The following is a 12,204-nucleotide window of genomic DNA, read 5'->3' on the forward strand; positions in this document are numbered from 1 at the left end:
AGTAAAAAAAAATGTCTATCTTATGAAAAGTATTTATTGCCCTTGCATTTCATTTTCCTTTTTTTTTCCTGTAAAACTATTGCACTGAGATTGAAATACCAAGCTCCAACCTGGTCAGCTCCTTATTTCACTGGGACCTTGGGGAAGCCAGAGCTGCAAAATCAAGGTAGTGCACACACTAGGTCCTTAAGATAAAAATTCTACATTGCTAGAGGAAAATTTTGACAACTTGGCATAGTAGGATTTGTTTATCTTTCAACATTTAATGATTCTGTAACAAAACAGAATGTGTTCAGTAATTCATTTTGTCTGGTTTCCTTCAAGAAAAATCCTTTAAAATCAGCTCAACTCTTCTTGGGTAGTATAAATTTGAGTTATTCTTTAAAATTTTCATTTCATCAAAAAGGATAAGAAAGTCACATAGAGAAACCTGATGTGAAAAGTAAATGGCATTTGGTCTAGCTTCCCCTCCCCTCGCTCCAGAGGGGGCAGAGTAGGCACACTGATTTCAGGGTGGTCTCCAGTTTTCTTTAGAATTCACAGAAATGACTGAAAGATTTCCCCACCCCCATTACAATTCACTGTCCTTTTGAAGCTACATATGTTAGCTGCCCTCCTGGCTGGAAGCAGAGATGGTGCTAGAGGAGAGATCATACCAAGCCCAGCCAAGTTCGGAATCATCTTGTTCCCACTCACTGTTCTCATTCAGCCCAGTTCCCTTTTCTTCTCTCATGTATTCCCTGGATAGGAAGAGGTAATCAAGCATTGCTTTAAATGGCTCATGCTGGGCAGCAAGTTGCAAGGGAAAATGAGAAAACGGAGTATGTCAACACTGCCCCTTTATCATATCCTCTGCTCATGTTGAAATTTGTTTTTTAAAAAACAAATCCATCAGATAAAACAGACACAAATATCTGAATCAACTGTAACAAAGTCTGAAGGTAACAAATCCTTTGGGGATATTATGTTTCTTAAATAATTTCTTTCTCATATTGTGGATAATCAACAAATCATTTCCATTCCTATAATTTCAAGAAGGAATCTGTTACATCTAATTTGAAATGTTACCTATGCTAAAAAATATAACTTACCTTGTTAAGGCAATGATTAATCTCTTAAAAAAAAACCTGAAGGTACAATAGATTATACATTTTAAATTTTACTAATTTATTTGGAGGAAAACATGCCAACTTTCAATTTAAAAAAAAAAAACCTATGCCATTATCCCTTCATAAGCAAGTAGGTAAAAAAGCAAGGCTAGATTGAAAAACATCTCTTAAGAAAAATGTTAATGACAACATCCTTCTTTTTTTTTTTTTGTTTTGCTTTTTGGAGGGCAGTGGGGGTCAAGTGACTTGCCCAAGCTCACACAACTAGTTTTTGTGTTAAGTATCTGAGGCCGGATTTGAATTCAGGTCCTCCTGACTCCAGGGCCAGTGCTCTATTCACTGCTTGCCGCCCCCATGACAACATCCTTAATTGCTGATTATAATGTATATATCATTATATTACTTTAAAAGTTAAGGGGAATAGAGAAAAAACCCTAAAGTCATCTTCAATTTAAAAGGAAAACTTAAATTGCAAATAATTAACAATTCAATTCTGAAAATACCTCTTCTAACAAGAAAAATTAATTTTAAATAAAGGCAATTATTTATCTTGCATGCAACAAAATTATGGGTGTGACAGACCACAGGAAAATCTAATAGTTGGAAGGACCCAGCATTCAGTCCAACACTCTCGTGAGACAGAAGACATCTGAGGCCCCAGGAAGTACATACTTTAACCATAGGTGGCATGGGAACCCAGCTCCTCCTGATGCCCACTCCAGCATGTGTACTGGTTATACCATGCAGCCTGCCTCATGGTTTCCCTGCTAGGCCCACTGCTAGAGTCTCAAATTCCAAATTTTTACACCATTCAGATGCATGTGCAATGCCTAATAGTTGAGAGCCCCGAAATAATTACACTTAAAGCTGCCTTTGGCTCTCTGACCTTGAATAAGACAAATTTTCTTTTTAACAAACAAACGTGACAATTATTCTTCAGGCAAAAACTCCTTCCATTACTCGGTGGATCATCTGTTTTCTTCATCAGTCACAATGGATTCTCTGCATGTTATCCTGAGTCTAATTATGAAACACTTAATTCAGCTTGTTGTCCTCCAAAAAGCCTCAACAAGTCCACTGAAAGTTCAAATTTCTAAGGGCATTTCACCAAGGAGCTTCCCGATCTGGCTCAAGTCTGCCCTTAACCTTCTCCCTCCTCCACATCCAAATCCTGGCTCTTGCCAAGTCATGTGACTCATGCGACACAACTCAAGCAGACTCGAGACTTGGCTTGTCCAGATTGTCCTCCTTGCCTCAGCCCCACTGGCCGCCCCACCCATGGGGCAGATCAAGTGCCATCTTCCATCACCACAGCTCTCCTCGGCAGAGCTATCTGCCCCCACTACTTCATTATGGCTTTAAACATTACATGTGTCCATATCTCATTCCTCCTCTTTCCCTCTTTCAATGATGGCTCCTGTCAGAGAATAAACTTTATTGGGAATGAGGAGACCTGGGTTCCCACTCTATTCCACCATTTCATGGTTCATGTGGCTTTCAAAGTCACTCCAGCTTTCTGGGCCTCGACATTCCTCATGTGTTCAGCACAGTGCCCAGTACACAGGAGGAGGCTCTTAACCAAGGCTTGCTGTCCATCTGACTTGGAAAGGCAGGACCAGAGAGGGCGGAGGATCCCCCCCCCCAGCACTGGCTATAAAGTCCATCACCATTTGTTTACTTCCGTGATTCTCAGCCCATGAATAACACTTCTTTTGTATATTATTCCACTGGCCTTAGCACTTCTCAGTTGCCCAATAAATACACTGTAAGTAAATTTAGAAATTTTCTTTTGCTCCCTTTTGATACTTGTCCTATCAGATACCTTATCTGGCACCAATGGGCAACAATGAGATTACTGAGGAAGCAAACAATTAGTTTAACAAAAAAAATAATCCTGCCCAAAAAAAGGAGGCTATAATCAGCCTGAGAGAATATCTGGAGACACATTCACTGCCAGCGCTGCTGCCTCAACCTCTTCCTCTTCTCCTCTCACCAGGATTTCATGCCCACAGCTGGCAGACTGCCTTAGCAGACCTAGACAATGGAGAGGCGGAAAAGGCAAGCAAACAGGGCTTTCTAAAGGGAAACGGGAAGGCTTGTCTCCACATTGTGGGGGGAGAGTATAAGAACCCAGGAAAGAGGCCATCCCCAAGAAAATGACAACCTGCAAGGTGAATCCATGCACGAATCCTACACTGTAATGCAAATCCATCAAAGGAAAACACAAATGTATAAACCAAAGATATGGAGGTCTGATTAACTCACTTTCCTGAAGGATGGCCCATTATACTATTAATAGTTCACTGTATAATGTAATTATAAGAACCCCAATTCCACCCCTCACACTTAGGAGTTTGGTTACTAGGAACCATTCGATTTTCCACTCTTGTCTCAATATCCTTGTCTATAAAATAGGGATAAGGGGCGCTAGGTGGTGCAATGAATAAAGCACTGGCCCTGGAGTCAGGAGGACCTGAGTTAAAACCCGGCCTCAGACACTTAACACTTACTAGCTGTGTGACCTTGGGCAAGTCACTTAAGCCCAATTGCCTTGCCTTCCTCCCTCCAAAAGCCTAAGACAGGGATAAGCCCACCTATAGGGCACACACCGTAACACTGGGAGGATCAAGAAATGGTACATTTGGCAGTACTACCATGATTTGTAGGCTTTAAGTAGATATTTGTCAGCTATTATTCTTAGATTCCTTGAAATAAGGCTCTCCCTTAATGGATTTCAAATGATTTTATTTATAGACAACTCTTCAAGAGCCCAAATCTTAGGCTCAGAGCTTTTCTACTAAAAAGGACCTCAGACCAGTATCCTCAGAGCCTGAGAGCAACTGGTCCAGCTCCTGGGCAAAGTACATGTGAAAGCTCAGCCAAGAACTAGCCTGAGGTTCCCTGAGCTATACGGCCCAGATACACTCTGCTCTGTCCAGTCTTGGGATCAGGTGAGTCACCATTTAGATCAGCATCTGCTGCCTGGTGACCTGGCTCTTATGTGTGTATTGAAGCATCAGAAGGAACTCGAACCCTGACCATTCTGGGCTGGGATGCTCTCCTTCTCCACTAAGCTCAGTTGCAGTTCCTAAATACATTATTCAGTCAATACCAAATGGTGGGAGATCCAACCCAAACTTTCCTGCATCACAAAGACAGCAAACATCAAGAGGTCAATGGCACTCAGGAGAGAGGTGGGGAAACACTATGACAAATTCAGAGATCCCTCTCCTCTCCTCTCACTCTAAAAACCTCATTGTTATCTAGCTGGTGGTGAGCAGTTACCGATCTACTGAGAAGGCAACTGTAACCTCCTGGATGAAGAACTTCCAAAATAAAGGCCATCATTATTTTCAAACCTTTCTTCTCTTTACAATTCCTCTTCAGGGGCTGACTTAGCAGGAGGAGGGGAGGGCCATAGCCCCGCCCCTTCAGGGAAGAAACTGCAGAATACAGTAATATTTTAAAAAGGATCCTAGAGAGAATGCTGCACCAAGTTCATGCAGATGGAGCAGAGAATACCAGTTATTGTACACAGAATCCACTGAGCTTTCATTCTTACTGGGTAGTCATACCCAAGAACACAACGACAACGGTCTAAGAAAATGGAATGACCATAAGAGATCACCTAGCTCAACTCTCTTATTCTACAAATGAGGAAACTGAGGCCCTACAAGTTAAAGTAACATGTCTAAATCAGTGAGTGCCAGCACTGAAATTCAACCTTAGGTCTACTCTATAGAGAAGGAAATGTTGGGGGGCGGGGGGGAAGAGGGGAGATTGGAAGCATTTTTCTTGTAGAGGGAGGGGGACAACAGAAAAAAGAGTCATGGGAGGGAAGGGGAGGGGAGATAAGTTGGGAAAGTTAATAAGGAAGAGGAAAAAAGATGAAAGTCAATCAAGGAACTTCAAGTTTGGCTGAACCAAGCTCCAGGTTTTTTGAAGGTTGTGCTGTCTAGGAAAGGAAATGTAGCATGCAGAAAAGGTTCCTAGGCTTGGACCTAGTGGGGCTTAGACATCTCTCCACATTTTTCTCCTAGTTGTAAAATGTTCTCATGTTACAAAAAGGTGGACCCAGCCTCTCCTCCACAGGCTCTACACTTGCATCTAAAGGCCTGGGAAGCAGTTCCTAGACAGAAAAAATTCTCTCTCTCTCTCTCTCTCTCTCGTCTACACACCATGATGATGTAACATGTCATTCTATAACTACATGAAAACCCTCCATGTTTTAATGAAACAGTATCAAATGAAAAAAGTTACAAGTGCTCTTTGGTTCACAACTAAGTAATTCAAAACCTAAAACACAACATGGCAGCTGATGACTAGAAAATAATTTACTCATGACAGTGTTTACATGATGATTCTGAACTCATGAGACTAAAAAAAGATGAGAATATTTACAAAATAGTCCAATATATACAGACATCACATGCTCACTGACACACTCCTAGTAATAATAATAATAATGATAACTGTTCATCTTAGAACAGGACATCAACTTTTAAGGTCCCAGGATTTCTATTAAGGATTCTTAAACTATAAAAAAGGGCCTTGAGGAATGCAGCCTGAACTGCCGAGTCAGAGAATTCGGTCCAGTCTGTCTGTCCCAGACTCTCCGAACCAGCCTCCTTTTCTGCACCTGCTCTCCCCCTCAGGGAGCCTTGGGGCCCTTGGCCTCCTTGCACCGACACTGCCCAAGCCAAGCCTGTGCTCAGGAAAGCTGCCTGGGCCGGCCCCCCGAAGCACTGACCCAGGTACCACCTTCTCCAGTCTCTGGATTTTCAGGACACAGTTCTGTTGGTTCACTGACCAATCTGACAACTCGTCTTATCTTGGCTCTCCTTTGCTGGTCCATGGTTTCCATCAAACCCCTAACTGTGAGGGCCTGGCTCAGTCCTGAGCTCGCTTAATCTCCTCAACTGTCAAGGGTTGAATTACCCTCTCTATAAAGAGAGCTTCTAAATCTACATTTCCAGTCCTAAACTCTAGAGCTCCAGGGCCCCATGAGATCGATTTCCCAGAGATGTCAACTAGAAATGTTAACAGAGTCCATGACCTTTCCCCTCAACCTAGCTCTCTTTAGACAGAACGTCACCATTTTGGTTTGGACACCACGATCCTTCTAGGAATAAGGTTACAACCTTAGAAGTCACCAAATCTGATTTCCACATCTACCATGTGGCACCCCTTCTCTCTCCTCACACTGCCCCCACCTTAGTTCTGGTACTGTCAACAGCCTTCTCACCCGTCTCACTACCATTCCAATCCAACCTGCATATAGCGGCCAAAGTGATTTTCCAAAAGTTTAGGTCCCATCAAGTCGTTTTCATATTTAATAAAACCCAGTATTCCCAACTATCTCTAGAATCAAATATAAACTCATTTTGTATTTAAAGTTCTTCATTACCTGGCCCCATCCTGCTCTCCAGTCTTAGTGCAGACTTATTTAAAGTTGATCGTACCTCAATGTGACTGATTAGAGTTAAGACAGCTAAGTCTCCTAAGAATATTTGCATTTTAAGTCCCATAGTGGCTCTAATTCCCTTAGTAAAGGAATATTAAGCATCAATTATCTAGACAAAGGGGGTTATTGGTTGGAGGGCCTTCTCAAGGGCTCTGAAAACACACTGCACAACAGTGTACAATCCACTTAAAGGGAGCTGTTTTCAAATTTATATTGGGAGAGATGAAATCACATTAAGTCCCAAAACAAGTGTTCTCAATCACCACAAGTACAAAACATGCATATATAAAATAAAACATTCTTTAAGTTGTAAAACTACTTTCAAAATTAAGAGCAACATGATGCCAGACATCCCACTCAGCATAAAAGACAAGTGTCCAAAAGGAAAAGGTTCTTACCTGACTACATCATCGATGTTGTTCCTGTAAACGCCTTCAAGTCTTTCTGCAGGAAACCCCATAGCAATGATGTTTGGATAAATATCTGAGCAGTTCAAAGTTAGGGAAATATGAAAGATACATTTGTACTTAATCCTAAGACACTAGCTGCACTACTAAATAACATTTATATCAAGTTTGTCAGTATCATTTATCAAAATGGGAAATTTTTCAAAATATTAAAAAAGCAAAATTAGTATCCTAAAACAAGCTCCACACACGAAAACATTCTAAAAAATATATTCAATACACATGATTTAAATATACTGAAACCAAAACTACGAATGAATTGAAGCATGGACAAATGGTTAAAATGATTACGATTTCTTGTGCAACCCCCACCCCACCCCCACACACCGCATCTTTTAATTGCAGAAGGCCAGCCCTGGTCTCCTAAGCAGGCGAGATTGTCCTTACACACACTCGCTGCCATTCCATGCTGACCTCACAGTCCTTGCATTCCATCAATAGCCAAGAGAATAGGGGGTCAATACTTGTGCCCCCTCCCCCATGGCAATGTGGGGAAGAACAAATCAGACAACTTAAAGCCCTCTGCAACCCGGAAGGCAGCACAGCAATGTCTGCAACTGTTACTGTTACATATCTCATGTCCCAGTAAAGAAAACTACAAAAGCACCGAATAAGAGAGGGGCTAGAGTGTTAAGCTATAACCTCCATGAGTCCCAGTGGCCCACCACAGCCCAAAAGCTGCCCAGCTCTCAGGTTGCACTGAGTGAAGGCCTGTATCCAGGACACTGGGAAGGCCTCCCAGGCACATGCCCTGTGCTGGGCATACTACATGTGAAATGACTCCTGCTCTGGACGTGACATTCTGGGAAGGATGCTTAGGCTGGCCCCCATTCAGGTGCATGCTAAGGATGTCTGGGGACTCTTTAAAGGACCTTGAGAATACTTAGCCAGGAGAAGAAGAGACCTGAAGAGGCTGTCCACCCTGTCTTCAATCACAGAAGGGAGACTCAGGCCAGAACTGGCAGAGATGAGGAGAAGCAGCCAAAAAGCAATGTAGAGCCCAGTGAGGAGGGAAACCTTCTGCATGACCACTCCAAATAAAGGAATACTTACTAGGCACTCACTGACCATGCACCGACCACTCGGCTGAGGGTGATCCCAGGGGAACAAGGAGTCTACATTCTCTGAATAATGCTAAGGCCTGCCTCTAAGTGCAGTGCTAAGAGGCAGCCTGGTCCAGGGGAGTACAGCCTCTGGAGTCCACAGCCTTAGGCAGGGAGCAGGGATTCAGGAAGCATTTGGTATTTGCCAGGAACTGTGCTAAGTGCTGGGGAGACAAAGACAGGCAAAGAACACAAGACCCCTGCCCACCTCTGATGGGGGAGACAACATGAAGAAAGAACCTATATGTGGGTGTACAAACACACACGGGAATGAAGCAAATGAAAGGTGATGGAGAATAAAGGAAGATGGGAGTGTGGAGTCAAGGAAGAGCTTTCCAGGCCTGGGGAAAGCCAAAGAAAAGATGGAGCATCTTGGTCACAGACCAGTCTAGCTGGATCAAGTTTGCGACGGTGAGGAATTCACAATGTCCCACAAGGCTTTCAGCAGTTTTAAGCTATTAAAGACACATGAAAACTAGAAAATAGGAAGAGTAAAGCCCTGAATGACTGATTGTAAAGGACTTTAAATGCCCACAAGAGGAGCTTATCCTTGACCCTGGAGGGGTCCCCATGTTTGCTAAGCAGAAGATGGGGAGGAGTGAGGCTGTCAGCAGGAGCACAGACTGGAGGGGAATAGGGCTCAGAGCAGGGTGGGCCCCGTCAGAAGAGAGCACGTCCCATGGCTTCATTTCGGAAGCCTGAAGGAGCCTGCCTACACAGCCTCTCCGGCTGCTGCCTCTGCTGAAATTCTGTATTTGTTCCTTTGTCTGTCAAACTTCTCCCTTGAAACCAGTCCCATAGGCCTTTATTTCACACTTTGATAATTCATTACTCTTTATGAAGTTCAGCCCTCTATTCTAACTCTCCTCACAAGAAGATAAGAATTTATATTCCCAAAGAGAAAAGCATGCTTCAAAAGAAGTTTACCCAAAAAAGACTTAGTAAGGAAATAACATATAAAAAGAGAAATTTTTCCTTAAAAATCCACTAGCATTTAAAAAAAATGAATTATCAGCAGCTATTCTACTATGGTCTTTTTTTCCACACCATCGGCACCATCGTGAGCAGTCAATCCCTTCCAATGCTCCTATCCAAATTACACCATATTAACCAATATACCAAACACAACAAAATATCCAATTACACCAAATATTTTTGATATAATTCTTTGTAAACTAAAACTGATTTAGGAATCAATGCAACCAACTCTTTAGACAATGCAGATAGTGATACCTCACAACGTTGCATTCATCAAATAAATGATAAGTCTGCATTATAGACTATTTAACAATCCAACCTATCATCAAATTTATGTGACAAATCCAAATTAGGTTAAGAAGAGGCTGTTAATGTAAATGGTGACTTTGACAAATCTAAAAAATCTTGTCAAATTAGCACACCAGTTACATGTGAATTAGGACTAGAGAATCAAAGAAACTGAATGAAGTCAAGACATTTGCTTCACTATCTAACTTACAATGCTAAATTGCTTCCTAAATCCTTAGAGAGAGGTACCACACCGTCAGGGCCCTGCCTCATAAATATGCCACAAAACCAAATGTATCACCTAAAACAGACCCAGGGCACAAGCTAAATTACTTCTCCCTTCTTGGGTGGTCAGGAGTTCCAGGAGAGGGAAGGGAAAGAGCAAGGTGTCAATAAGACACACAGCCACGTCCAATGACTGCTTCCATTTAGCACTAGACCCATTTTACCAAAGAAATCAAGCTCATGTGTGTCTGAGTTTCCAGGGTGGTCACTAACAACCAAGGTTAACACAGAATGGAGCTGAATTGTCTAGGACTCCAATGTTGCTGATAAGAGACCATCACAGCTCAGCTAATATCATGAGTTTCGATGGGTGGCCCTGGCTAAGCTGACTGTTGTTGAGATAATATTATTCCAAATCCCAAAGTTTGGGAACACAGTTTTAAAGCTGAGAACGAATTCTGTAGTCCAGTAAACTCCTTGTCTCCCATGACCGAGCGCCAATGGCCCCGTCTGGCCTCTTTGTGAGATGCCTTTGAGATCCTGCTTTTGAACCCCGGCCTGCACTCCCACAGCTCCACACCTCCCTGATATCAAGTGAAAGGGACCGCTCAGTATCTTTCCTTCGCCCTGTTAAATTCTATTTCATATCATGATTTCATAGATCACCCACAGCTCGCTTAGAGGTTAACTCCTAGAAGATGATGAATTACTTTTTTCTTGGTGTATCATCAGCACCTAGCACAGCGCCTTGTAAATAGTAGGTGCTTAATAAATGTTTGGATTTCATTTATTGCCTACAATTATGACAAAAATATTGGAACAGAATATTTGTATTATAAAGTAAGTTGGCTTTATATACTATATAAGTATATATTGGCTTTATTATTTATTTATTAACTATTGGCTTTATATACTATAAGTAAAAGAAACCAGTCTCCAATGAATTAAAATTATGCTTCATTTAAAAGGCAATGGGGGAGGAAGGCATGAGTAGGCTGAACTACTTAGAAAATGCTTCAGGATCTTCCTAAAAAGATAAGGACTGGAGGAGATGAGTCAATGTGGAGCAGAAGCAAGAGCAAGGAATAACCAGGGACACAGGCTTCCAACTTCCTAGGCAGATCCCTGCAATGCCAAGAGATGCCGAAACAGCTGCCAGCATGGCAGGGGGACCCACATGGAGAATTCTAAGGAAAACAGAGGCCCTCAAGATGAAAGGACAAAGAATAGTCATGTTCTGCTCCACTGAAAAAAGGACTCGGATCAATGAGAGCAGAGACCCAAGGAACCAACACATCATAGACCAAAAGACAGCAAAATGAATCCATTTTTATTTAAGCCCATAAGAGGATGCTGTAGACACTGACCTTACACACTCAAAAAGAAACAGATTCTGTTCCGTAGTTTGGTAGGTTAACAATGCCATGGTCTGAGGACCAAGAACCAGGTTTGAGGCCTGGGTCAGCTACTTGATAACTGCAAACTCAGGCAAGTTCTTCAGTTGCCCAGGGTCTCAGGATGGCTTGGACAGACAATCCCTAAGGGATTTTCCAGTTCAAAATCCTGTAACAATTTTACAAAAACCCATCTTTTTAATTCTGTTAATAGAATCACAATGCATTAGAGAAATCTTATATTAATAAAAACCTATTGTGTGTGGATCCTTTTATAAACCAAATAATCATCTTCTACTCTACTAGTTATGTTTCTATGTCTATAGAATTCATTTCTTTAAAACAAGGTAAACTTTTACTACCATAAACATATGGATATTCCTATTCGAAAATTATACTCCCCCCTGGTGTGTGTGTGGTGTGTAAAACTTTGGAGAAATTATGTCTACTGTGATTCCAAAGGACCCATGATAAAAAATGCTCTGTATATCCAGAGAGAGACTGATGAACTCTGAATGCAAATTAGTTTTTTTATTTTATTTTTTTCTGGATTTTGTTTTCTCTGTGTTTTCTTTTATAACATGGCTAATATGGAAATGTTTTATATGACTTCGTATGTATAATCAATATCAAACTGCTTGCCTTCACAAGGATGGGAGGGAGGAAGAGAGAATTTGGAATTCAAAACTTTTAAAAATGAATGTTTAAAAAATGGACATGCAATTGGGAAATATTTAATGAAATAAGAAAAAAAAAGAAACTATGTCTACTCACCAATAACATTCCAACTTATTATACTATCATTTTACTAAAGAAAACAAAATACAAATATTCATCAGGAATAATAATAAAAATATTAATTACCCAAAATAAAAGCTATGAGTCAAAAATCTGCAATTAACTGAGCAACTTTTAATGGTGAAAAAATAAATGGATTCTCATAAGGAAGCTATAAAGCTTTTTTTAAAGTAACCAAACTCAGAGAAACAGCAGCTAAGATAGAAATCTGGAGTAGTTCTGACTCCAGCTATGTATGAGCTCTGGCTGGAGGTTGAGGAAAAGATGAGGAAAACAGGGCTGCCAACAGATGGCAAGGAAAGTTAGCTGGCTGCAGGACTCAAAGTTCCATAGGTTCGTTAATATTTTCATTTCTATCTCTGTATCTTAAACCCAATT

The 12,204-nt window shown here is 41.4% G+C and overlaps 1 protein-coding gene across 3 annotated transcripts in view; it reads right to left on the reverse strand.

Moving 5' to 3' along the window:
- Positions 1-7,261, reverse strand: part of PTEN (phosphatase and tensin homolog) — a 47,507-nt gene extending 40,246 nt beyond the window's left edge. The window contains exon 1 of one of the 3 annotated variants that reach the window (XM_069101789.1): positions 6,972-7,261. In XM_069101789.1, the coding sequence (XP_068957890.1) occupies positions 6,972-7,033 (62 nt within the window). In that variant the 5' untranslated portion in view covers positions 7,034-7,261. The remainder of the gene's footprint in view (positions 1-6,971) is intronic. The other 2 variants (XM_069101788.1, XM_069101786.1) reach the window with 2 other exon arrangements.
- Positions 7,262-12,204: the final 4,943 nt, after the last annotated feature.

Source organism: Petaurus breviceps, unplaced genomic scaffold (genome assembly GCF_028583685.1).
Source record: "Petaurus breviceps papuanus isolate PSGF00001 unplaced genomic scaffold, PetGlider_PUasm1.0 490, whole genome shotgun sequence".
Taxonomy (NCBI): Eukaryota; Metazoa; Chordata; class Mammalia; order Diprotodontia; family Petauridae; genus Petaurus; species Petaurus breviceps.